At 47.6% G+C, this 27,508-nt stretch overlaps 1 protein-coding gene across 1 annotated transcript in view; it reads left to right on the top strand.

The window, feature by feature from the left end:
• TBX4 (T-box transcription factor 4) overlaps window positions 1–23,179 on the top strand; it is a 30,771-nt gene extending 7,592 nt beyond the window's left edge. The window contains exons 2-7 of the mRNA XM_059866151.1: window positions 4,147–4,266; window positions 5,910–6,057; window positions 16,085–16,237; window positions 18,685–18,773; window positions 19,109–19,350; window positions 20,591–23,179. Of these exons, the coding sequence (XP_059722134.1) occupies window positions 4,147–4,266; window positions 5,910–6,057; window positions 16,085–16,237; window positions 18,685–18,773; window positions 19,109–19,350; window positions 20,591–21,213 (1,375 nt within the window). The 3' untranslated portion in view covers window positions 21,214–23,179. The remainder of the gene's footprint in view (window positions 1–4,146; window positions 4,267–5,909; window positions 6,058–16,084; window positions 16,238–18,684; window positions 18,774–19,108; window positions 19,351–20,590) is intronic.
• Window positions 23,180–27,508: the final 4,329 nt, after the last annotated feature.

The raw sequence follows: 27,508 nt of genomic DNA, 5'->3' as shown, positions 1-27,508 counted from the left end.
TAGAGATAAAATGTGCCTAGCATAAACTTAGCTAAGCAGTGACTGCTTCATTATCAGAACAAATAATTCACTAGCACATCATCTTTGAAGCTTGGGAGGCCTGTGGAATTGTGCTGCTTGTTTATTTTCCTGGCTTTTACTGTTTTTGCTACATTTCATCTGCAGGGAAGGGTTGAGCTGGGGCTGTGGCATTGTGGTGCCAAGCTCTGGTGATGCCGATCCTGCTCCCACTGCCCACGGTCCCCAGTGCCAGGCTCAGCCCCTCTGCCCTCCCCAGGGCATCACCCAGTGCCTGTGGGATTTTAATGTCACACGAGGTGTCCTGCTCACACAGGAGGCACCGTAGCCTTTTCCCCATGGTTGCTTTCTTTGAGGATGCCTTTCTTGTGTGAACATTAAATCTGATTTAAGTGTTGCCTTGTGAGGGGCAGTGAGAGCTGCTGCCATGGCACAGCAGCACTTTGTCCCTGCCAGTGCAGGGGTGGGACAGGAATGTGCCTGTCACAGCACTTAACCCAGCAGAGAGCTTTGAGGGGCACGAGACCCTGAGGACAGGGCTGAGGAGCCTGGATGGTGCCTTCTGCTCTGGCTGGATCTGGAGGGAGGGAGAAATGGGTTTGAATGTGCCTCAAACTGGAGTCCTGTCAATTTTGGTGTTTTGCAGAAGAGGCTGTTGGGGCTGGTGCTTGGCTGCTTGTGCTGAGTTCCTTGTGCATCACACGGGTGCTCCCAGGGCTCGTGGCTGGTCCCTGGGTGGGCAGGGCTGCTGTGGGGCTGCTGGTGCCTGGTGGGCCCTGCTCCCTGAGTGGCCCTGCTGCCTCCACCTAAGGTGTGCTGCTGGGTTGGACACACACCTGGTGTGGCTTTCAAAAAAAGGAATGTAAATTGGAAGGAAATGGGTCCAGTGCTGGACATCCTCACTCCAGGGATGGTGTTGTCATTGGCACATTCAGGGCATTTGCTGCAGCCCATGGACACCGTGTCCAAAGAGGTTTTGGGTCTGAACAAAAGGTGATGAGGCCAAGAATTGCTGCAATTAATCTCCTGAGTACTGGTGGCTCAAACTTCACCAGAGACTTGAGTGTTGCTGTGCTGCACTTGTGCCCATCACTGAACCTCCCCAAGCTGCCCCGTTTGCCCAGGCAGGGCTGCAGCTGCCCTTGGCACAGGAGGTGCCCTGAGGATCAGATGTCACCTGCTTGCACACACTCCCCAGGAGGCCCCCAATTCCCAGTTTTTGTCCCCAGTTTCTGTGCAGCAATGCTCTCCCCCGGTTTGGAGCCATGTGGGAAGGAGGGTGGATAAAACAGGGATCTGCTCTGCTCTTGCTTCAGACCTCCCACCAAAGCCAGGCTGAGCTTTCCCAGAGCTTGGCAAGACCTTGGCAAGTTTTATTGCAGCACTGGGTGATCCTTGTGCCTCTGCCGGTCCCCGAGCAATGGGTGATGAAGCAACCTATTGTCCAGGAGCTGGCGGAGCGGAGCATCCTCCGGGAGCCGCCCATCCGCCGGGCTCCTGCCTGCGCCGGCCTGCCGGAGGGGCTGCTTGTGCAAAGCTACTGCTGATGCAGCTCCTCGTGCCTCTGAGTAGCTCCATTGACCTGTAGTAAATCTGGGGAAGCAGGCAGGTTTTTGGCCCCTTCCCAGGCCTGACAGGGAGCTCTATAGAGCCACTGTAGCACGGCCTCGCTCCTGGGCAGGGCTGGTGCAGCTCCACCGTGGGTTTCTGCTCCCTTCTTTCAAATGGGGCATTTAATAAGGGCCAGGACATGATCTTAGGTGCTGTCTCTTGCTTCTTTTTTTCTTTTTAATTCAATCTCTATGACTGCATTTCCTTGGCCCCAGCTCTTGGGTTTGTCATGCCTTCCCATCAGAGATGCACAACCCATGTTTGTATCATATTGCAGAGATATTTACTAAACTAGCCTCTGCCAAGGGGTTGAGAAATATGTTTTCATTAAGAAAATTAAACTGACAAGTCCCTGGACAGCACATTAGTCGCATATTTTTTCTTTAAGGACAAAATGCAGCAGCTAATAATAATGATGAAATGTCCACGCACAGCCAAATTACTAAAATCTACCCATGTTTTCCTGGAAAAGAATGTGGAGAGTTGGCAAACTTGGTTGTAGCTGGGTCTGTGGACTGCTGAGTACAATGCTACCACTGCGAGATAGTGAGTGGTTTGCAAGTTAAGCAACACCTTCAATCAGATGTGAGTCCCCATTTGTTATCCTTAAAGAATTTCAGCTGTATATATTATAGTAGTACTTTGGCTCTTTGTATTTATTTTAGAGGGCTATACTAAAGAACATTATAAACTCAGGCATGTCCATGCTATATGAACTCCATATGCTGAAGCTTAATTTTAAATGCCATTAAAAAAGCACTTAACATTTACAATATATCAGTTCAGCTACTTTAGCAGCTTGGATGTTCTACAGTAAATGAAATGATTGAGGGAAAAAGAAATTCAGAAGCTCAATGTTATAAAAATCCCCAGTGCAGGTATGACACTGTCAAATTGTGTTAATTTCATTTACGTTTTTTAATATTTTATCCTCCTTTTTTAATTTTCTTTTTTTTCCCTTTTTTGTTTCATTTTAAAATACCATTTTAAGGCCTAATTAAAAAAAAATCTTGGCATTCAGATTGGATTCCTTATACAATTTTTTTCAATGTGTGAATTGGGCTGTGTATTCACAAATTGAAATGTCCTACTGTATTTACCCAGGTGCTTACCTGTAGGAGGACCAGGTTAAGAGGAGTGCAGAGTTTATGAATGAAAATCAAAGAGGGACATTGCTAAACCACCCCTTTTTAGTCCAGGCTAATTACATGGTAAACATCTGGAATTTATGCAGGGCAGTTAAAAGAGTCAATTGAAACGATTTTGAACAGGGCCCATTTTGTTGCCTTCTCCCCAAGCAGCGACAAAATGGTGCTGCAGACTTGGACCAGCTCAGGAAAAGAGGGATAAAGTGGGGGACAAAGTGGCCTTGATGTCTGATGGAGAAATGACATCAGGATTTGGGCCCATCTTAATTCACGGAATTCGAACGAGGCCAGGATGTGGCAATTCTCATCCTGCATCCCTTGTGGAAGGAGAACTCTGTGTCCTGGCTGGAGAGCTGTGGTGAGCCAGTTTGCTCTATTGACTCGGGTGTTTTTACTGGATGAGGAGGAGGTGGGGAAGATGGAGCCAAGAAAATAGTTATTCTGAGGATGTGAAGTGCCTAATCCTGCAAATCCTGGCTGCTGCCGCGGCCTCGAGGGATTGGGAAGCCCATGGCAGTGTCAGTATCCATTAGGGCTCTCTCCTTTGGATTGGAAGGCTGGACTGTGATGGAATCTGCTGTTTTCACAGTCACATAGCTTTGTAAAAAGGAATCATTTCATATCACAAACACTCCTTGGGCCTGTAGTGCCTGTAAATGTTCTCTGATGAGGCACGGGTGTATGGGATGCTCTAGCTTGGTGTTGGTTGCTGGAGCCAGCAGGACAAGGCACATTTTGGTGGGAAGCTCTGCCATGCTCCAGGCTCCAGCAAGGTTTAAGGGGTGTGCTGTGAATTTGGGAAATTTGAGAAGGCCAGAGGAGCCTGTCTGCACCACCACTGGGTTAACCCTTTGTCTCCCCAGGCTTTACTGATCCTCAGTTCTCAGTTTGTTGGAGGGAGGAGTGGTGGGAGCTGGTGGATATTGGGATTGTGTGGATGACAAAGCCCGTGCTCGGTTTCCTCTGAAATGTAGCCATGGCTCCAGACTTTTCAAACACTTCCACAGCAGCAAGAAATCTGCAATTTTGGTCCTGCCATAAGCCAAATAGAGCCTCCTGTAGAAGTGAGGGCTCCTTGTCCAGGCCTCTCACAAACAGGGGGGTGTTGACCCCCCTGTATCTCTCTCTTCACCCTACTTTTACTGGCACAGGCCCAAAGCCCCCCTCCTTAAACCCTCATCAAAATTTGTGCCCACTTTTGCACTGGTACACGCTCTGGAAAGAGAGAGTTTAATTCAGGTATGAACAACAATGTCCTTGCATGAATCCCTCTGATGGTGGATCTGCTTTTTGGGCTGCTGCTCCAAGTTTCCATCAGTTCTAGTGCTTCCACCCCTCACTAACGTGATGACCCTCTGCTTTCCCTAAGGAGGATGTTTCCCAGTTACAAGGTCAAAGTGACTGGAATGAACCCCAAGACCAAGTACATTTTGTTGATCGACATCGTCCCGGCCGACGACCACCGCTACAAATTCTGTGACAACAAATGGTAAGACAGCACTTCTGTTTGCCTGCTTTTCCACAAGAAATTTGCAATTGGATCAACCATTTGTTGTGCAAACTTAGAAACCAACAGAAACACCTTCCCATGGGAGGGCTGCCAACGTCCCAGAGCTCTCTGGAGCAGTGATGGACACAAGAGCCAGGGCTGGAAGTTTAAACCAGACAAATATAAAATGAAATACTATTAACAGGCTGGGTGGTTAACTGCTGGAAAAAAGTGCTGCTGGGTGCTGGTGTTTTGTCCATCCCAAAGTGTTCTAGGCTGGGGAGTTTTCTTGGAGAAGATGCTTTAGGCCAAGCATGGGTTATCTGGCCATGTGCAGTGTAGTAGGGTAAAGCCACAGCCTGCCTTGTACCAGAGGCTGGACAGGATGATCTAATGGTCCATTTTGGCCCTCAAAATTAGGTCTCTATGTGACTCAAGAAAAGTTTTAAATTCCTTTCTTCTATAGTAATATTTTGCTTTTAGGAGAGCAGCTATAAAGCGAAACATGGGGTGGTTCACTCAGAGCCCTGATTATCCTCTGTCAATCTTCCTTTCCCTGTGCCTTTCCCAGCAAAGTTACTTACCCAAGAGGCAGCTGGGGTTTCTGCTCTCTGACAAAGGAAACGTGTTCTTTTCTCTTTTGATTTCCCCCCACAAAATGCCCGGCAGCCTCCCTCACTGCCACTATTCGCTGTGGTTTCCCCAAACCCTTCCCCTGGCTGCTGCCTGCTGAAAAGCAATGGAAAATTTCACAGGGAACAAGCCAGTGACATCCCAGAAAGCAGAAATTATTTACTTGCACATTAGGGTTGCTCCAGTTTTAAAAAAATCCCTTTTCCGTGTGCTTTTGTCCCGGAATGCCGCTGGGTAAGAGGAGTGGACTGAGGGTCTCTGCACCATGGTGGCCACTTTGTGTGTTTCAGACATTAAACATGAGATGATGGATGGTCCTTAACTCTGTTTAATTTAGTTTTTGCCAGCCCTAGAGCTGTTTCCCCTTTTCCTTTTATTGCTGCTGGAAAGTTTCTGTTGTTTTTGGTAATATTGCTTTTATTGGGGTTTTATAAGAGGAGAACAATGTGGAGTAATGAGGGCGTTGCCATTAAATGATGTCTCATGGCTGGGCCTTGTGTCCATGAGGGCTGGTGGTGGTGTGGGGCACGGGGAGCTGCAGAAGGGTGCTGGGCCAGAGTGGGAAGCAGCCCCTTCCCACTGGGACAGGCTGTGGGAGCCCTGCCTGGCTGTGAAGGTGCAGCCACACCAGTTCTGCTCCTGCCCACAGGTACTTTCTGCTGTGCAGAGCCATCTCCCTTTGCAGAAGGCTCTTTGAAGATTTCCAAAATCCCAGACAAGTTTTTCTCCTTGCAAAGTGTCTCCACAGTGCCCATGTGAGGACACTGCCCCAAGGGAATCCCCCTGGGAGCAGGGATGGGGTTCCTCTGCCAGCCTGCGATGCTGAAACAAGGATCCCCAAACCCCCCGTGAGCAGCAGGAGCCTCCCTGAGTCCCCATGTCCCAGTGCACACCCCCAGGGCTGGCAGGAGAGTTGCTGGGATGAGCCCAAGGACAAAAAGCTCTTCCATGCCCAGGCTGTGGCAGGGTGATGCTGTGTGTAAAGCCCCACGTGTCCCCTCTGTTCTCAGGATGGTGGCCGGGAAGGCCGAGCCGGCCATGCCGGGCAGGCTGTACGTGCACCCCGACTCCCCGGCCACGGGAGCCCACTGGATGAGGCAGCTGGTGTCCTTCCAGAAGCTCAAACTCACCAACAACCACCTGGATCCCTTTGGACACGTAAGAGAGACATTCTGCAAGGGCTGGGGTGGAGGTGGGCCCATAGTGCTGGGTTTGTGTCTGGGATGCTGCATGGGGTGTAACAGTTAATAATTGTTAATTTAAGAATAAGGAACAACGTTATTTTGTGCTTGGGGAGAGTGTTTAAAGCAAAGGGAGGGGGTCTGTGTGCTTCCCCTACTCTTGGAAACACAGCCACGACTGGCTCAGTTGTGTCCTGCTGGATGCCACTGAGGTTTTCTTTTCTGCCCAGGGTCTTTCCTGGCAGCACTGTGGGATTTTCAGCCTGGCACGTGGTACATGCAGCTCACAGAAGCTGGTTGCATAAACTCCTGATTTTCCAAGCTGGCTTTGGCAGCCCTAAAAAAGATCAAGTGTTTTATTTGGAAAATTTTGATTCACGTGTATTGGGAATGCAGAGGTGGGGAGCACACAGTTATCTGCCCCAGTGCATTTAATAACTCAGACCAAGGGCCCTGGCAGCCTGTCAGGAGAGTGAGTGCTCAGATACTGCATATAAAAACACAGACCTGTCTGGTTTGCACAATTTGAGCTGAAAGTAATGTAAAAATAAACCATCCTTGGTGAGAGGAAGGGAAGAGAGAGTTTAAAATCCTTCTTGGTTTAGTGCCATCAGCTCCTCCTCATACCAAAGGTAAGAGAATCTGATTTGTGTCATCAAATGTGGGTTTTAACCTGATGGTGTTTTAAGCAGCAGCAGTTAGGAGGGCAAGGGAGGCTGTGAGAAAGGTGCAGAGCGGGAAGGGATAGATCTGTCTTGCTTAAAATGATTGTGCATTGAGCCTCTAAAGAGCAGCTTTTCACTTGGAGTCAGTGTCCCAATGCCTCCCAAAGCTGTCCAGAAAGTGTGATTCTGTTACAGCTAAATCAGCTGGAGCTCCTGACTCCAGAGGCAGGAGGACCCCACCAGCTTAAAACACTGCTAAAAATCCAGACTTTTTTGCCAGTGTTTGTAATTTTTTGCGGATTTTGAGCCTCCAAAAGCCGGGCCCTGTCAGGGACTCGGTGATAACCCAGCCCCGTGCTGGGCCCTGACCCCCTCCCCACCCTACTGACCCCACTGAGACATGTGTGAGCTTCAAAGGCTCCCCGGCACCCTTTAATGCTGCTGTTATTAATCACAGCCCCTCTCTGCTCCCCTGAAGGGGGGAAGCACCACGGAAATGAAATGAAATGAAACAACTGTGTCAGGGCTCTCTCAGTAACAGTGACACAGAGCCACCCCTGCCACCGTTTGGCTGCCACAGCCATCCCGAGCTGCTGGCTTTGCACGTGGCATTTTTTCACTCTGTGTTTTTCTCTTGGTTAACTCTGCAGTTTAATATATGACTGTTTATGCTGTAAAATGTAAACCATAAAACATGCAGGATGTGCGATGTGGCTGTAAAACAAACAGGATGTGCCGTGTTGGTTTTGCAACTTTAAACGTTTGCTTTTCCTGACTTTGTCATTTTTTAACTGAGATTTTAGCACTGCATTTTAACAGGGAAGATTTTAACCCCCTCCTCCTTTCCAATGAGCAGCCTGCTTGTCTTTTCCCTGGTGAGACAGTGGTTTGGGTTTTGGGGTAATATCCACCATGCTGTGGCTCCAGATGAGCCCTGCTCACTGCCCTGGGGCCATGTACCACAGCCCAGCACCTTCCCTCTCACAGGAATGGGAAAATGCCTGAAATCATCTCAAGTGCCTGGTTTGCTGCTCTGTTCAGGCACTGACAACCTGCCTGGCCAAATGGGACTGAACCCATCCTCAGCCAGCTCCTCGTTAGGCTCCTGAATTAATCCTCTGCTTTAGAGATGTGGTGCTTTACTTTTTGTGGTGCACATGGAGGAGAGCTGGGCTCTGCAGCAGGAGAGGGGCAAGGCTCCCACCAGCTCAGGCTGAGAGCAGTTCTGCTGTTGCAGGGCCTGTCCCACGAAGGCACTACGTTAGGAATAATAACAGCTTCTCATTTCTAGGAATTTGTTCCCAGTGACTGCAAACACTTTCTTAAAGCTCCCTAAAAAAACAAGTCAGAAAAGCCACAGGGTTTGTTTGCCTTCCCGTGCGCCAGCAGAGCCTGCCTGCCTTTCCTTTTGTCTTTGATTTCCTCCAAACCTCAAAACCACGTGGAGTGAGGATTTCTGCAGCCTTGGCTGGGGCATTTTTGGGTGTGTGGGCAGCTGCCCAGGCAGAGCTGGGCTGGGTCACCCACCCTGGCACCCTCAGCCACTGCAGTGTCCCCATCCCTGCATGGGGTGCAGCTCCTCTGAGCCAGGGATACCACCTGAAAGACAGGCAGCAGAAATTTCACAGGATTCCATCAACAAATGAGCCCATTTATCCATCCATGTCTGACTGTGCACTGAAATAGCTGCTTAATATCAGGGATGAGCAGCCCCTGGAGATTATAGGAAGTGGAGGCACATCTGAGGCTTAAAGTAAGATAAACATCTTAATTAATAAACTGTGGAATTGAAGCCTTTGCTGCAATCCATGGAATTAGGCTGGAGATTATTTACCATGCTGGGGATGTGGGAAAGGCTCTCTCTGACGCCCAGCCCTCACAAACCTCACTCCTGCTTGCCCTGGCCCGTTATCTGTTGTGGTAAATTGTTCCAGTCAGAGGCAAGGGAGGCATTTGTCAATGCAGACATGTAAAACTGAGCAGGTTTTATATCAGAACAAATTCAGGCCTCTGTAATCTGCCCCAAACCCCCGTGGCTGAGCAGGTTTTGTGGCAGGTAAGCCCGTGCCCAGCTCACACAGCACAGCCTGAAAACGTGGGCTGTATATTTTGCTCCGGGGGGATTTTTCATCCATGAAAGGTTTCTTTCACACCAGGCTTAACAACTGAGGAACATTCATGTTGGAAATGGATTAAGAAATCAGCAGCCACTGTAATGTTTAGCTACAGTGAGGTCTATCTGATCCCAAAGAAAGCACTGTAAGCCACCTATGCTTAGAGTGAAATCTGAATTTATGTATTTTCAAAGCATTACATGCAGAGATAACCAACCTGATAGAGCCTCTGATTTACGTGGGGCTGGTGAGTGATTCTGAGCACGAGGGATTCTGGCAGGGCTGGTGCTTTGCTCTCTGATGCCGTGGGAGTAACAGGGCATTTGCAGAGGTGAAAATAATCTCGAAAGTGCCAGCAAGGGTGGCACATCCCTTCCCAGTGTATGCTGCCTGGGAAATGCCTGGCAGTGTTTTCCAGGTGGAAAATGGGAATGACTCCATCACTCCAGGTTATTTTGTGCTAATCTCAGCTGCAGAGGATGCACAAAAATCCCTCTCTGTTGGAAAGGGGAACATAACACCTGTATTTCTTTAGAAATCTGATTCAGGGCAATATGGGGAAATCACAAGTGTGTGTCTGCACAGTGATAAATCCTCAGGAAGGGAATTCCACTTTCTCCAGAGGTTTAAAGTACATAAACAGTGGGGGGGAAGGTGCCCTGGCAGGTGAGGCTGCTGAAGGACCATGAGGAGTTGGCTCAGAGCTGCAGTGAGGCTGCAGGGAGGACGTGGGGAGCCCTTTGGGCACTGGCCAGGGGTCTGACCACACTGGTGGCTCCAGACGTGCTGGCAGCTCAGGAGCCCAGGACCCTTCTCCTGAGGAGTGGGGTCTGCAGTGCCAGGGGAGTTAAGGATGAGCTGGATGGCAGCTGGGGGAAAACATTCCAGCCTGACCCAGGCCTCCCTTCCCTGGTTTTGAGCACTCAGAGTCACATCAGGGCAGCGCTGGAAAATGGGAGAGGAGTGAGAGCATCCCAGGAGGGGTTTGTGCTGTGTTGTGCTGCTGTTGTCAGTGACTCCACTGAAATTAAACCTCTCTGCCAGAGGACTCAGCTCCTGCAGCCAGGCCAGCTTGGAAAGGGCAGGAGCATCACATCAGCATTCTTGAGAGGTTCTGACTGGGACCAAATTGATTGGAAATGAAAAAAATGGGAATATAAAGAATATATAAAGAGATTCTAGAATATATTAAGGTATTCCTGCAGGGAAACAAACAATTAACAAAGGAGGCAAGTAATAAAAGGAGATTAGAAGTGGAGGTTGTGACAAATAAAAGTAGATATTTAATTTAATTCCCCCCAACACAGCATTGCTGAGCTTGGTTGTGTTTAAAAACTCTGTACCTACCTCACTCCTGGGCTGCTGGTGGTGCCTTTTAATTGCCATAATTACTTTATCTGCTTTTAAAATAAAGCTTTTATTTTAGTTTCTGGGGTGTAACCAAGTGAGGTTTAAAGCTACAGGATATTATAGATGGCCTGTCACTCATGACAGCATTTGAAGTGATATTCCTGTTTTTCTTGAAAATCTGCTGTTTACTGGCTTCACTCATTAATGCTGATGAGTTTGTTATTTCTCTTCAGATTTAATATTTGCACACTTGGTTTTATTTGATTATCACTGAAAGCCTTAATTTTTCCCCTAGTCCTGGGGTTTCCTTTTCATTTTTCTATTAATTAAATCAGCCTTTTTCTGCCTGTGCCCATCAGACTCACTCAGGCACTTTTAATTAGCTCCACGTCCTACTAATCTTGCAAAACCCTAATTTTGATTCATAATTTTTTTTTATTTGTTTGCTTTATGACTTGTGGCCAAGCAGTTTCCTCTCGGGTGCTGGTGGGAGGTTTCTGTGCTGCCTTGGAAGCAGCTTCCCCACCCCGGGCCCTGGGATCACCAGAGGGAGGGAGGGAGGGAGGGAGGGAGGGGGGAAATCCTGCCTGGGGAAAAGGACACAGCCTCACCCCTCTGTTCTGCTCTGAGCAATTTTCAGCTAAAAATTTCCTGTATTTTTTATTTATAAGGATATTTATATTTATACGAATATATATGTATATTTATAAGAATATATATATTTATAAGAATACATACATATATATATGTATATATATGTGTGTATATATATATATATATATATATATATATATATATATATAAAATCTCCCCCAATACCAAGCCACCTTTTTTCCCAGTCCATTTCAACCTTGGCAAAACCCTTTTGTCCACCCCTAAATTTGCAGGCAATTTTTTCAGAGCATCCCTAAGCCTTCTGCTGAAAGAATATCCATGAAAAAATTATTTCCTTTTTGTTTTCTTTTTTTTTTTTTTTTTTTTTTTTTTTTGGTTTTTTTTTGGTACTCATTCATTTTAGGAAATCAGAGCAATAGTGGTGCCCAAATAAATTACAAAGTGAAGTTTTACATTGTTTGCTGGGGAAAAAAAAAGGAGCAGAGCTGTGTGCCCCTGGGGAGTGTGTGTTCCACAGGGAGGGATGGATCCAGGGTTTCCATTTCAGCCCTGGGCTAGAAGTGGCCAGTGGGCTTGGTGGTTGAAAAGAAGATTTCCTTCTCTCTGTTAAATCTTTTTGTTGTTACATTGCTGGTTTATGTGAGTCAAATACAGCAGGTTTTGGTGTAGCTGAACTGGAATCAGATCCAGAAATGGTCAGGTTTGGAGTGGGAGCCAGCCTGGAGAGGGGCAGGGCAGGAGGTCACGGTCCAGGGGGCAGGTGACAGCGTGGGGGTCACACATGGGGTGCCACAGGTGTCCCAGGGTGTCACACCTGGGGTCTACCCAGACCCTCCCGTGGCAGAGTGGAGGTGGAATCACCCCACAGCTGTGTCCCAGTGAACTCCAGCTGATGGGAGATGAAAAAGAACCGAGGGAGAACAAACCCAGCCACCCCAGCTTTGGCCATTTCCTAAGGAACATCTGTCTGAGCTCACGTTGAACCTTTTCCCAGGATTTTCCAGGCTTTCTTTTATCCCCTCTGTGCTGTTTGCCAGGGCAGTGTGGATTTGGGAGGCTCCCCTGCAGCCCTGCAGGAGCAGCCTGGCTGCACTCGGGGCTGGGACTGGCTGGGAAGAGCCTGGTCTGTCCCAGCCTTGGGGCAGAGGGAGGGAATCCTCCCCTGGAAGGGAAAATTGGTACGATGGGATTCAGGAATTTCAGAGCTCATGGTTTAGAGGAGGAGAGGGTGTGGGTGTAGAATGTTTTATTTTGTTGAACTGGGTGATCTCGGGGGTCTTTCCCACTGTAAATGTTGTTGTGATTTTCATGCTGGCTTTGGGGTGAGGTGTCCCAGGGTGGGTGCAGGGAGAAGAGGGATCTGTGATCCCAGATCCCCTGGACACATCCTGGGCAGCACAGCTGGGTCAGCTCCAGAGCTGATGGAGCATCTCCAAACCATTCTCTCCTAAAAAACCCTTCAGTCTGGGATGGTTTGTAGCACCAAATGCTCTAAATATTAACTGATGATTCTGCAGAGCCTCCTTGATTAAAGCACCATTTTTTCCATGCAGAAAACTGGATTGTCAGGGTTTTGTGCTGGGCCATCACACTCCAACTCTGAGTCCCAATGTGGGACCAGGGCCAGCCTCACTCAAAGGCTTTTTCACTTTGAAAGAATAGAGGGAAGGAAGAAAGAGGCAGAAAATATATTAAAATGCAAGATTTTATATTAGTTATGTGATCCCCTGGGAGCAACCATAAAATTATGTGGCTTTTTCGTAGCCATTTACTATTCAATATAAAAAGGGGAGTTGCCATAGCAACCACTGCATCATCTGACATCTGATACCTTGGTGAAACAGGGAGCTCTTAAATCAACTCCCCAAATTTCATATGAAAGTAAATACATTTTACTGGTGATTTCAAGGCGAGTTTGCCTTGTGACAGGAATGTGGCACCATTTCCCCAGCTCAGCTCGTGGCCTTTGGGTCCCATCCTGCAAATTCAGGCCCTGGAGCTGCCATTACTCAGCAGTGTGAGAGATTAGAAGTTAGAGGAGTTTGTTTTCCTAAGTAAAATTAAATGAAAGGAGCAAATGACACCATTTCTTTTAAGATTTCTTGCTGACTAGGGAGTGCCAAAAAAATGAAGTTGAGTTCTGTAACAGCTGAAGTTCCAGCTGTAAGTGTGTGAGCAGCACAAAGGAGGGAGACAGGGGGGTGAAAATTTAAAAAAAATGAAATTGGATGGATGTTTGTGTAAGCTCACATTGGACTTTGGGGGTCTGCTCAGCAGGTGTGACATGGAGGGGTGGCAGTGACATCACCCTGGGGATGCTCTGGCTCCTCTGCCAGCACCAAGGCAGTTCCAGGGGCAGAGGGAGCAGCCAAGAGGTGCAAAATATTCCCCAAATTATCCAGGAGCTCTTTGGGTCTCACCTGGTGCAGCCCAGGAGGGTCCCCACCACTGGGTCCCTGCCAAGCTGCCTACTTTTTGTACAAAAACAATTTAAAAATCTGTGACAGTGTCTGACCCTGAATTCATCTCCCCAGGAACAAGGGAAGTGCAGGAAAATACAAAATTATTGTTTTAGCATCACCTTTGAGGCCAAGGGCTCCTACATCACTGCTCAGTGCTCTGTCCCATGAATTAAAATACTTCTCATTTTTGACACAATTCTTGAAGCTGATCTTTCCACTGATGTTCGTCACTGGAGTGGAATTTACATTTGTTTTGTGTATTTTTAGCTTTCCAAAGCAGCCTTGAAAACGATTTAGCCTGAATTGTTGGCATTTCATTTTGCACAGGCTTGGTGTTTTGTGGCTAAAGGTTGGTTTTGGGGTGGTTTGTAAGGATTTTGAATGCACAGGGTTTACACCAAGCACAGGTGAGGAGGATTTGTGTGCAGACACAGCCTCTGTGCAGGAGTTCTTGTTCTTAAGTAAAATGCTGGTTTTATGCAGAGAGTGGTTGCTGACCCCCAAAAAGATGTGGGAAATCCCCTCTGCAGCTTGTGGGGAGCCACACACTCAAATTCCAGCAGGAATTGCACTGAGACAGGTGAGCAAATACTCACTTTTTGTGCAAGGGACTGAAATGCCCAAACTTGTAAATGCAGTGGCAAAATTTGGCCATTTAGGGTTTTTTTCATGATGAACCTCCAGGCAGATCTGCAGCCACAACTGAAACATTGAGCATCTGTCAGAAATCCTTTCCTGAGTTCTTCTGTCAGACTCCAAGAAGTTCATTTGTTCATTTTGGAAATTGTTGGAGCTCCTTGACTCTGAAGATGTTATTTAAAAATGCATTTATCTTTTTCAAGGGGTCATTACAGCCCAGTGGATCCTGCTTTGGAGGGGAAACACAGGCTATTCATGCAGGGTGTATCAAAACTTGGGCTCCTAATTTTCCCTTTGGAAATCTCAGTTTAAAGTTGTTTTCTCTATCCTGAAGCTGAGTTGCTCTGGCTGTGGGGAAAAGTCACCCGTGCTGGCCAGAGTGGGACAGACAGTGAGGAGAGCTCAGCAATCCCCAGCTTTTGCTCCAGACAGCCATTATTTATCAGCATGCCTCAGCTCTTAATTACTGAAAATTGAAATGTCCCTTCTTTTATGAAAGTGCTGTCCCTTGGGTGTTACTTTGTTTTATGAGTGCCTGATACATGAAAGCAGAGAAAAGGCTCCAGCCCAAAACCTGAGCCGACCCTCTCAGATCTACACCCTGCACAGCCACAAAGTGGTTCAGAGGCTTGATGCAAAGCTGATAAAATGCCAAAAATTCCTCATTCTCTCTCTTGGGGAGCAGGGAGGGTTGTCTGGAAAACGTCAACAGTAAAAATTGCATTTAAGTGGTGCATAATGCAGCAGCTACTGTGGGCAGGGGGACCTGCAGCAGATGAGGGGGTTTGGAGAGCACGAGCTCCATGCACTGCCTCCCCTCCTGCCTGGAGCACCTGGAGCTGCTGAACATGGCAGTTGTGGAGAAGAAAGGGTTTCTGAACACACAGAGCAATCACTGAGCAAAAACCTTCTGCTTCTTGGTAATTCTCATTTAAAATGGCCAAAACCATAATTAGTGTGAGCTGATGCTGCTGTGCTGCAGTGTGCACATCCATCCATCCATCCATCCATCCATCCATCCATCCATCCATCCATCCATCCATCCATCCATCCATCACCAGTGGAAGGTCCCACCCATCACAGTGTCCCCTCCTTGGCCCTGTCCCTGTCCTGGGCTTTGGGCACCCCAGGGGTGACAGCCAGGCTGGAGTCCCTCTCCCCCAGGAGCAGCCAGGCTCAGTGAGCCCATTTGGGAGCAGAAGGAGGAGATTGGAAAGGATTATGCTGAGGAAACAAGGCAGCAGTATTTCTTCTTTGCCCAGTAAAAGGAATAAAGGCTTTTCTTAAAACCATCCCACTTCTTAAAAGAAATTCCATTTCTTGAAGCCATTTTCTTCTGCAGTGGCTGGGCACATCCCTGCTTTGTGGAATCTCAGTGCTGCAATGGGATGATCCTGGGCAGCCTCTCTCAGCCCAAAAAGCTCCACCAAAAAAACCCTTTACTGGAGCCAGGCTGTGATCCCTGCTGGACCCCAGCCCTTCCTCAGCCCCCCTGGCATCCTCCACAAAAAATCCCTTGGCTGGTGCTGGTCCTGCCTTTCACTGGCCAAGACTCGAGGAGGGGAGAGGTGCCTGGACCAGCCACCCACACTCAGCCACTCCACAAACAGCAGGAAAAACCAATCTGCTGCTTTGTAGTTTTTTGGGTTTTGTTGGGTTTTTTTTGGTTGTTTTTTTATTTCTTTTTTTTACCAGCAGATAAAAGAAAAAATTTCTAGCTTTTTTCCCCCCTGTGGTTTCTGTGTTGCTTTTTTTTTCCTCTGCTAAACTGTGTATTTTTCAGCTCAGTAAAGCATTTATTAGGAATCTTTACAGGCCGGGCTGCTGGTGAATTATATATTGTACAGCTTCGGCGTGAGCTGGGGAAAAAAAAATTATGACATTTTTTCCACCCAGACTGATTCTATCCAATAGCAATGGAAAATGAGGGTTCACCAGGAAAGCTTTAAGTTCAGCTGTGCTTGCCAGAGCTGCAGATGCCTTTTGTGCCTTGGTCCATGTGCATTTCTAGAATGTAAAATTTCCTTTCTAGCTCACAAGCGAAGCTGAAGCTGAGCTCTGCCGGGCTTTGGGTCCTGCTGCAAAGTGTCCAACAGCCGTGGCTTGACTCTTTTCTTTTTTTGCATGGATTTCTCATTTTGGCATCAATTGTCTTTCAGATCATCCTTAATTCAATGCACAAATACCAGCCCCGGCTGCACATTGTGAAGGCAGACGAGAACAACGCCTTCGGCTCCAAGAACACGGCTTTCTGCACCCACGTCTTCCCAGAGACCTCCTTCATCTCTGTCACCTCCTACCAGAACCACAAGGTAGGCAGCTTTGGGGCTACAAATGCTTTCTTTCTGGCCAGGAGCTTTGTGAGAGGTTCTTGTTGTGCTGGTTTAAAAGACAAGTTTCTGTGCTGGCTTTGAGCAGGAGGGATGAGCCAGGGTGCAGCTCTGGAGGAGCAGGGATGCTGCTGGTAACAATATTTTGGCTCCCCTGACTCGCTGTGCTCCCAGAGCTGAGATGTCATTCAAACAGCAAAGCACATGGAATAATGACCAGTAAAGCTTGCTCATAAATCTGCAGTGAGCAGTAATTACAGAATGTGTGTTTAGTGAGACAGATGAGGAATGTAACCATAAAAACGGAACTCGGAGCTGCCTCTGCGGTTTGCACGTGGGGCAGGGGGACTTTGGGGGTACAGAGGGTCAGCTCTGTGCTCTGGCTGGGTCTCAGGGGCACCTGTGTGCTGCAGGGGCTGCTCTGTGGTGTGAGGGTGGTGTTACCTGGGCAGCGGGCAGAGTTCTGTCTGAGGGTTGGATCCCAGCAGTGGGACAGTAAATTGTCACCTCCCTGTGTCACCTCAGCAGGGAAGGGCCAGGGGAGGATGACAGCAGGGGATGGAAAGGCTTCAGATTCCATCCTGCTACTGCTCTGCCTTTGCTCCTGCTCCCAGGCATTTTCCTAATGGTCAAGTCCAACTGCTGTATGAGGAATAATTAATAATTTAACTGGAATTTTTAAAGGGCATCAAGATTCATAATGAAAGGTGCAGAGTGGGGTAGCACTGGCAGAGCCCTCCTGTCCCCCTGAGTGTGAAATCTGCCATGTGTAACTGTACCAGTTCCTTTCCTGCACATTCATAGGAAAATCCTGCAGGAACAGGAACAAGTGTGAAATTCTTCCTCCCCAATAACCTGACCAGAGCTTTTCCTCCCAAGCAGGATGCCTGTGTGCCCTTTGATGCTGGAAGCATAGAGGCCTTGCAAAAATGTTGCAATTAGTGAGCTAGTTAAGAGAGCAGAAGCATGGATGTGGTATGGTCAGGCCGGGTGGGGGAAAAGTGCTCATTAGGACACTGAAGGTAGAAAAGTTGTAGCTGTTGATATAAAATGACCAATTGCCCAAACATGGTTAACCAAAAAGACTCAAAAGAGCTTAGATTTAATACATATTTAAAATGTCTGCTGTCAATGGTGCCTTTCATTCCTAAAGCTCCCAGAGTGCTCCATAAACTCCACACTTGCACTGTCACTGCTGTCCAGCTCTGCTGGGGGGGCTTGTGGCTGGGGGCAGCACAGGCTGGACCTGACAGATTTAGGGAAAGTGTCCCAGATGAGCCCAAATTCTTTAGTGAAGATCCTGTGAGGAGCCTCAGGGGTCTGCAGGCTGGGGGGGGATGGACACTGCCCTGAGCAGGGGACACAGGGACCTGCAGAAGGTGACAGCAGGCAGAAGGTCTCACCAGGACCTCAGTGTGGTCTGGAGAAAATCTCAGCCTCAGAGGAACACCTGAATGGTTTTATTTATTCTCTTTAGCATCAACAATGAAAAACCTGGTCTGGGTTTCTTTTAGAAGAAACAAACTGCTGAACTATATTTAGCTCAGAAATCTCCTGCTAGCAAGAAGTGTGGCTGTAAATCATTGTATTCCTAAAGAAAAAAATGAGGAAGTTGAGGATAGAGGTTACCTCTGAGCACAGGTCAGTGAGGGAGGTGTGTGCTCACCCCAAATCCCCTCCTGGGCTGGATGAGGCCAGGGGAGGGTGACAAGGAGGGACTGAAGCTTTGATCCTGCTCACGTCAGAGGAAAACCACGATTGCTAAATAACAAAATGAAATTGAGATGTACAAACCTGCTGTCAGGCTGTGGCTTTGGAAGGGTCCTACTCTTCTTGTGGTTCATCAGCTGCTTGAGCTTCCCTGGAAGGGTTTGAGCCCTGGAGGCTGCTTAAATTCACATGTCACCACCTTCCCCTCCAGCACTGATAGCAGCCAGCTGTGTTCTCAGGAGTTTTTGGGAAAGGGATATTTTTCAACATTGCTAAAAGTGCATTTGTTAGTAACAGCAATGCTCTGCAAAACCATCCCAGAGCAGAACTGGCTGCTCTCCTCAGCACTAAAAGGGGATGCAGAGCAGGGAGAGGGGCTGTGCAGGGATAAAGCAGTGTCTGAGCTGTGATTTTCACAGAGTTAAAATGCCTGAATGGTGGCCAGAAAGGTGTGTAAAATTGTTATGGGAATTAGAGAGAGCCACACCATGATGAGCAGGGCTCTCTAACGTGGAAACACAGGGAACCTTTTAAATCAGACAAGTAAATTCTCTCTATCAGGTGTCCAGAAAAAGAGCACAGGGCCAAGAATAAGACCAGACCCTGCATTTCACAGGGGTCATCAGGACTGAGACCCACCAGCTCAGCCCTGCTGCTGCTGCTGCACTTTTGGTCTGATTTGCTTTCAAACACTTCATTCCTGGTTTTGTTCTTTCAAGATAACCCAGCTGAAAATTGAGAACAACCCCTTTGCCAAGGGCTTCCGGGGCAGCGACGACAGCGACCTGCGCGTGGCTCGGCTTCAGAGGTACCTCCCTCTCTCCCTCCTCTTCCTCCCTCCTCTTCCTCCTCTTCCTCCTCACGCCTGCAGCTCTTGGGAGAAGCAGCTGACAGGGCCAGAGTGTTTGCTGGTGCCTGAATGGCACTGATATCCCTCAGGAGCCCTTCCTGACACACTCTGTGCTGTCAGCCCTTCCCACACCCAGGGCAGCGTGATGAGTTCATCGTCTGAAGCAGAGGGGGTGAAGTCACTGCCTGGAGATGCTCTGGGGGAGCCAAACCAGTATTTCCTCACTCTGCTGATGAAATTCTGATGATGCTGATCACAGCCTAACCAGCCTTAATTTTTCTCACCTCTTTTAGCAAAGAATATCCAGTAATTTCCAAGAGCATCATGAGGCAGAGGTTGGTGTCCAGCCATGGCCAGCTGTCAGCAAAGCCAGATGTGAACCCACTCCATGGGAATCACCAGAGCCTGCAGCATTATCAGTATGAGAATGGTGCTCACATGCAGTTTGCAGCTTCGGATACTCAAGATCTGCCACTCAACACCTTCACAGCACAGAGAGATTCAGGGCTCTTCTACCATTGTCTAAAAAGAAGAGGTAACTTGAGCTCACAGCTAGAAAATATTACAGAAAATAAACCTGAGAGCATGAGTTGGGTTTGGATTGGTCTCTTGGGCCTTGATCTTCAAAAATACTGCTGTGATTGGAGTGTTTTGGAGGTCAGGAGGCAAGAGCTGCTGTTTGGAGCAATTTTTAGTGGGTTTGTCCCATAGAAGGTAAATTCAAACTGAGACAGAGCTGAAACAATTAATTAGAATGTGTAATTCAAATGGCACAGAGCTTCAGAGGAAAATGATCCATTGTTAGGATCAGCTGAATTCAAAATTGTTTGCAGGAGGCCATTAGCATTACCCAAATTCTACACTTTCCAAGGCAAAGCCATGAGCAATTCCCTCAGTGTCTGCAGACCAGTGGGACTGTGGGAGCTTGGTATGAGCAGCCCTTTCCTCTCATCCACTAATTCCCAAATTTAAGTGAGCTGTGACTGCATTCTCTTCCTTTTAGTCCAGCATCAGATGAGATCATGGCATGTTTTAAGTTAAATGGAAAAATTTTGCACAGAAGAAAAAAATCCTTCTATTTGCATGTCTCACTGCCTGCTAATTTATTTAAGCTGGGAGAATCCTCTGATCATGGCTAAATGAAGAATCTAACAGCACCAGTAATGAGGGCTGCAAGGCAAATGTGTAATTTTAGCAGATGTTTAATGTGCAGATGAATTCACTAATCCATCCAGAGAATATTCCTAATAAGTAACAGAAAGCTGCTGGGGAGCAGGGCCGTGGTCCTCACAGGAGGAGAGGGGCTGTGCAAAGCTGAGCAAGGGCTGCTCACTGGGGAAGGGCTCCTTTATCTGGAAATATTTCTGCAGCTTCTGACGTGAATATCTGGGAAATGTAGAGTCATTTTTGCAGTGACAGGAAGGCAGGCTGTGATAAGACCCTTTAAGAGACTTCTTGAGTTTGTCAGGAGGAACCGTGCAGGAGTGTCAGGGCCCTCCTTATCTGGATGAACGTGGAGTAATCCCTGATGTGAGAAGAGTCCCTCACTTAAGCTGACAAATGTCACCGGAGCGCTTTGAGGCCGGGGAGGATTAGCCTGACATTTGCAGCACAATGTCTTTTTGATGTTGTACATTGTTTTCCCAAACTAAGATGGTTTAACTGGATTAAGCTGAGAGAGGGCACCACATTAGTGAAATAATCGCGGCCTCCAAGGGCACTCCCCAGCGCCGGCTCCCAGCAGAGCTGCTCCTGAGCGTGAATTTCTCTTGCAGAAAGCGCTCGGCACCTGGACCTGCCCTGCAAACGCTCCTACCTGGACGCCTCGTCCTCGGTGGGGGACGATCACTATTTCCGCTCGCCGCCGCCCTACGAGCAGCAGATGCTGAGCCCGTCCTACTGCGGCGAGGTGGCCCCCAGGGAGGCCTGCATGTACTCTGGCTCCGGCGCCGACATCGCCGCCGTCTCGGCCGTCGACGATTTACCGCCTCCGCCGCCGCCGCTGAGCTGCAACATGTGGACTTCAGTCGCACCTTACACCGGCTACAGCGTGCAGCCCATGGAGACTGTCCCCTACCAGCCCTTCCCGCCCCACTTCACCGCCGCCCCCATGATGCCACGGCTCCCGGCCATGGCGGGCCAGGGCTCGCAGCCGCCGGGGAACGGCCCCTTCAGCGTCTACAACCAGCTGGGCCCGGCCCCGGGCCGGGAGCGCGGCCCCGCCTCGGCCTTCCCCAGGGAGCGGGGGCACCCGGCCGTGTGCGAGAGGAAAGCGCCCTCTCCGCACCTGAACGCGGCCAACGAGTTCCTGTACTCGCAGAGCTTCTCGCTCTCCAGGGAGTCGTCGCTGCAGTACCATTCAGGGATGGGGGCTGTGGAGAACTGGACCGACGGGTGACCCCCGAGGCCACAGCCACCTTACTGCTCCGGGACAGCTCAGGCGGTGTTGATACCTGTGGGTAACTTGCACTTCGGTGAGACACATGTGCATTTCCAGAGGGATTTGTGTGCGTGAAGAGCTCGTATCTTCAGGCACACAGAGAGTTCCATCTCCTGTCTCAGTGGGCTGGATCCATCAGGCTCTTAGTGACTCCCAAATAAATTCATTCTCGTGTCTTCATCCAGTAGAAACCATCTTCAAGACTAACGAGTGCCGTAGCTAGTCATGTTCTTTTGCTTGTAATGTTAAACATCCGTGAGCAAATTCTGGCTATTTGGGAAAAATACGAGCTTCACTTTTACGGTCCTTGGCTCACGAAGCCAGAACCTCCCAAAGCTCCGAGGAAAAAGCCCTTCGATCGCTCGCGTAGCTCAAGGACTGCCGTGGCAGCGCTTCTTTAGCCCTTTGGGTCCTGAGATTCCAGAGGAATTTGTTCCTCTGGAAGTGGGGGAGCGGCGGGAGCGCGGGGCCGGCGGGGCCGCGGGGGCCGTGCCGGAGAAGGCACCGATGCACAAATGTCTCTGCTTGCCCCCACACCGACACCGGGCGTGGCTGGGGGAAGCGAAGAAGTGAAGAGTTAAGTCCGAGGCCAAACAGCAAATTAATTGCAGCGTTAGGAACAGACCCAGTGTCTTCAGACTCCCATCCCTTGATTGAGTCACATTTGCTTATTGCAATATATTTATGAAGTTTAAGCTTAAAAGTCGCTAATACTTTCCAGAACCAATTTCTGTATTTGCTGGTCCTTGATTTCTTTGGTATTCAGCTGAAACGTGCCTTTTGTGCTATGTTCTTTTCTTTTGCAGCTAACTCGGAATTGCCTTCGGCCTGAAGGAGGCCTAGAGGAATATTTTCCTAGTGATGGGGTGAGGAGGGAAGAGCTCCCGTGCCCCGTCAGGCTTTACAGTGTACAGATATTTGTAGAACAGGTAAAATCTGTAACCAGTGCATCCATGGCCCCCTGTGCTCCCGGGGGAAGGCCGGGGTGACTCCTGGCTGTGCCCTCGTGTCCCCGTGGGATCCATCCCAGGTGGGTTTGATGATCTCAGAGGCCCTTTCCAGCCTCAGGGGTTCTGGCAGGAGGCTGACACTCGTGGGGAAGCAGAGGAATTCCCTCTGGGACAGAGCTCCCTTTGTCCTCCCCCACAAAGCTCCTGTCCCAGGGCAGTGTCCCTCCTGCTGAGCTCCCGGGCTGTGCCACCAGGTGACACAGAGGTGACGCTGCAGCTCGGTTCCCCTGAAGAGCACAACGTCCAAGCTTTAGTCATTGCACAGTGGGGTTTTAGTTCATTGTTTCCCAAACAGGCAAAGGCAAAAAGCTGAAATGCAGGTTTGGAAGTGGGGAGGTGCTTCTGTGCTTTGGTGAATCCATCCCACGGAGGAGCCCCATGGATTGGGGGGGCTGTGACACAGCCCCGAGGTCACATTGCAACCAGGACAGTCCCCTGCAGCCACTCAGCAGAATTCCTCTGTGACTGGTGGGGATTTTGGAACCAGAGGTTGGAAATCACTACAATTTTTGCATGCTGAATAGCTATTTATATACATATATATTTTATATATATATATATATAAAATTATATATATCACAAATGCAGGCCACGTGTCCAATTCAGCTTTGCTTTTAATGAATGAAATACTTAATAAAAATGAATGTTGCAAAGGGTTTTTTTTTTTTGGAAAGACATCTATTTAAAATTTTTTTATTACACACCTTTGATGTAAAAACTAAGAATGGGTTAGACAAAAAAAACCATATATACTACAGATAAATCTTTATTAGAAACCACATTAGATACAGGTGGTATGGAATTTTTAAATGTTTGTTACATAGCATGGACATTTTATTTTACATATCAGAACATAAAGTCATTTTACTACTACAAGCTGTCTCTGGGTGCATTTCAATAATCAGTATAAAAATGTTCCATGGTGAATTAAGATGCCTTGTCTCTCTTCTGTCTCCTGCTGCCTGACTTCACCACCCTCCACTCCCCAAGTGCACACCTGGCCCTTTCTTCTCCATCTCAAAGCTCCACCATCAGGTTTGAGGTGCCCTTGGGTTTATTTGGGATTTTTCAGGTGTTTGTTTTAGGGGACACCTGAGTTGATCTGAGCACTGGGTTAAAAGCAGCCTCTGGTCCCCAGAGCCCCAGACTGAGCTGCCAGTTCCAGGGACAGTGGTGAGGAATGGAAGGAGGGAGGGAGGGGAGAGCTCTGGGGTGTCACTGCCCAGGGCTTGCAGTGCTCAGCTCATTTCTCACTGTGACACTGCATCAACCCTGACCTGACAGATGGAACCCAGCAATCAGTGGGGTCAGCAGCCCAGGCTGCAAAGGAAAACCTGCCTGGATCTTCTGCCTGTTTCCCAGAGGTGACCAACACAATAACAATGGCATTTTTAATGAATAATCACTGCTGCTATTTTAGCCATTTTTCATGCACCTTCTGCTCATCCATGCAATATTTCTTGATTTAAGGCAGTTTAAAAAATAATTCCTGTAAGAATCAGCCCAGAACCTTTCAGTCAATGCAGGGAGTGGAGAGAAATCTTGACCATGGAATTAGTGCAAGTTTTACCTGGCAGCCTTTGCAAAGGGCAGGGCCCAGGCTCTGTCCCACAGCAGCCACTGGAGCTGAGCAGTGCCCTGGGAACCCCTGTGCCAAATCATGAGCTTTGCCTTGTAAAAATAGCCCAGGGCATTTATGAGTGCAGGACCTGATTGGGAAAGGCTGAGTTAGCAGAAAAATGTGCAAAATTTGGATATATGCTAATCTGGTCATCTGGGTTCCTTTTATAGTCACTGGAGAGAGATCAGACATTGAGATGAAATGGGATGAATCATTCTCCAGTGACAATCTTTTTCCACTCAGAGGAATCCACTTAGAGCAGATTTCCCATTTCCAAATGGTTAAAAAAGTGATGTTAGTGGGAAGCCCTTCCTGTGTGACTTTGACAGAAACATTGAGACATCATTGAATTATTACAAATCCCACTCAAGATGAGCACAGGCCAAAAAAAAAAAAAACAAAAACAAAACACAAAAACAAACCCCCCCCAAACCTGGTGGTATTAATTTATGGGATGGAAAGAGGTTGTTCTTTTTTAGTTCACTTCATGTTTTCATTGCAAGGTTTCTAACCTGGCTGTGTGTCCAGTCCCAGGTGAGGCACCCAGGTTCCATTGGGTTTCTCCTGCTTTTCCCACCTGGAGAGGCTTGGCAGGTGCTGGTCCTGCTGGAGATCCTGGCAGAGCAGGATCCTTCCTGAGGATGAAGCAGAGCACAGAAATCCTGAGTGTCCTGGAGGATTTGCTCTGTTTGTTTTTCAAATCAGAAACACTAAACTGGGGACATCACTAACAAAAAATTCCCAACAACCTGCACAGCTTTAAAAGAGATCAAGTGTGCTTACCGTGTCCCACTTTGATTTACTGCAGTTTAAACAGCTTTTAATTCTCAAGAATGTGGAGGTTCATGTGTGTGGAGGCTTTTCCAGCCTGCAGTCAGGAATGGCAGTCCAAGCCCAGGGAAAGCAGGCCCATTTCAAATCAGATTAAAGCAAAAATTAGCAAGTGAGAAAAACCTGAATACACACGAGGACCCTTTTCCATTGATGTGCCCTAATCTGTGCTAAAAGGCCCAGGGAATTTTTTAATTCTGTTTTTCTTGAAGGTAGATGTCCAAATTTAATCTTGGCCCAGGCAGGCTCAGTTCCACTGAGCCCAGCAGCACTCTGTGCCAGACTGAGCTTGGACTTCCCTCGAAATAGAACAAATATTTGTATCAGCTTGCTGAGAATGTGAGTAATGGGAACATTTGCCAGAATTTAAACAAGCTAAACTTCAGTCCTGCCAAAAGCCCCACCATTCAATTTGGCATCACTGGCAGCTCACAGGCTCGAGAGGGGCCTAAGTCTGGAAGAGCTGGGGTGTTTTTGGCAAACATGAATTTATTTTTCTCTCTCTCTACATTTTGGAAAATTTGTGCCTCTCTGTATTAATTTATGATGTCATTAAATAATTCTTTTTGCAGCTTGTATAGAAAGAATGTTTCTTTTGAAGATGAGAACTCCCCTGAGGATGGTTCTAGTGAAAAATTCCAGCCAGAGGAAAAAAAAAAAAACCTCCTCTCTCCTTGGCCACTCGTGTTTCTGCAGTAGTGCTTAAACAGAAAAAAAAATCTACACTATTTTAATTTAAGGACCTGCTCCAAGGAGGTGCCATGCACTGGCAGCCTAAATTCAGTGTGACTGGAGGGGTTTTATTCCTATGATACTCCACAGGAGGAGAAACCATGAGCCTGTGACTTGCAGGTAGAAAACATCACATTTGGAGCTGATGTGCTCTCTGCAAAGAACAGGAACGGGATTAAAAATTAAAGGAAAGGAAGTGTGGGGAGTGGTACAAGCAAAGCACAAAGCCTTGTCCAACATGAGCCTCATTTAATGTGCAAACCCTACGAGAGGAGTGCCTGTAAACCCCTGTGCTGCTTCCATCCCAGGGCTCCCAGCACCAGCCTTGTCCTGCTTCAGCCAGAATTCCATTTAAACCTGGCATGGGCTGCTCAGCCTCCCTGGGAGATGCCAGGGGAAGGGTTGTGCCCCTTGCTGGATGTTTGTGGCCTCCCAGCCCCCAGATCCTTTCCCTGGCCCTGGCCAGCAAATTCTTCTGTCTGAGCACTTTGGGAATGCCAGCTCAGGTGTCCCAGGGGATTTGCAGCAGCAAGGATGGAAAATTGCCCTCCTGAGCCCCAGCCCACCTTTGGAACTGGGTCCTGAGAAGAAGAAATAAAAAGGAGATTAATTAGTGCAAAGAGCTAATAACCCCAATTCAATTAAAATCAGGATAATTGCAGGTTTTGTTAATTAGAAACTCATTTAATAAAAGAAAAGGAAAACACACTGGAATGAAAAGAGAAGGAATAACTGCAGCAGGTCACAAAGTTCTTGTTCCACTGAAAAACACTGATGGGGAAGAGGTTTGGAGGATTATTTGGCAAATGCCAACATTTTTCATCTGGGTTTTTGTTGTCATTCTCCTTAGTTCTCAGCAAACACAAATTTTTGGCTTTGAACCATTCATTGCAGCAGTTTTGAGGAACATTTTCAGTGGGGCTGTATTTACAAACTGGTGGAAATTTGACTTCTTAATAAGAAAAATGAGGTGGAATGTCAGCACTGTCTGCTTGGGCAGCAAGGGTTTTAACAGCCCTGAAAGCCCAAATTGACAAATGCATCTTCCAGCTGGGAGGTCCCACTGATCTCAGGACTGGGCCAGGTTTGTGTGCTGGTGCTCAGCCCTGGCAGCAGGGAGGACACCCCGGAACATTCCAGAACAGCATGTCCAGAGAGCAATTCCTGACGTCAGGCAGTGCCTGCTGCAGCTCACACAGGCACAGCCCCACTTTTGGCTTTTCCTGCCAGAATCCCAAGGCTCAGCCCTTGAAGTCAACAGGAGAACTTTTCTAGAGCAGCCCTGGGGTGTTCCCTGTGCCAGGCCAGCCCCAGCCTGGGCTGTGAGCTCAGTGTGAGCCCGGGGTGTCTGAGGGTGCTGGGTGCCACAGCCACCCTGAAACTGCAGGGAGAATTCACCCCTGCCCAGGGCACCTGAGCAGCTGCTCAGAGAATAGCACAACTCTGAATCTGATCTTTAAATTATTAAGAGTTTAGTATTTCATACTTAGTATTTCATATAATAAATAGAAATATAATATTTAAAATTATTGTATTTATAAATATAATAAATTAGATTTAAATATGCTATTCATAAATAGAAAAATAATATTTCTCTAATATACACATTATAAATATAATATTTTATATTTATTTTCAGTTATCAATTAAATACTTTAAACTATAATTTTAATAAAATTAATTAAATTTATTTAAATTATCAATTATCAATTAAATATTTATTACAATTAAAATTTAAATTATCAATTTAATACTTTAGTAGTTAATACTTAGTGTTTAGTATTTAATATAATAAATAGAATAGATATAATAAATATGAATGTAATATTTTACATTACTGTATTTATAAATAGAATAATTTATAGTTGAATATTCTATTTATGAATATAACAATAAAACTATATAAATATTAGAACTCTAATAGTTAGTATTTAGTATCAGCTGTGAATCCAGCACATGGAAGGACAGCTGGGAATGGCCCAGAATAATTCCCAAACCATTGATGACCCCCTCTAAGGCCAAGAGCTCGTGGAGCAGATTGCCCTGGCCATGAGGAGTC

The sequence above is a fragment of the Haemorhous mexicanus genome, chromosome 22 (assembly GCF_027477595.1).
Source record: "Haemorhous mexicanus isolate bHaeMex1 chromosome 22, bHaeMex1.pri, whole genome shotgun sequence".
NCBI classification, from domain to species: domain Eukaryota; kingdom Metazoa; phylum Chordata; class Aves; order Passeriformes; family Fringillidae; genus Haemorhous; species Haemorhous mexicanus.
Note: the sequence above shows the minus strand (reverse complement) of the source record. Positions and strands in the feature narration are given on the sequence as shown.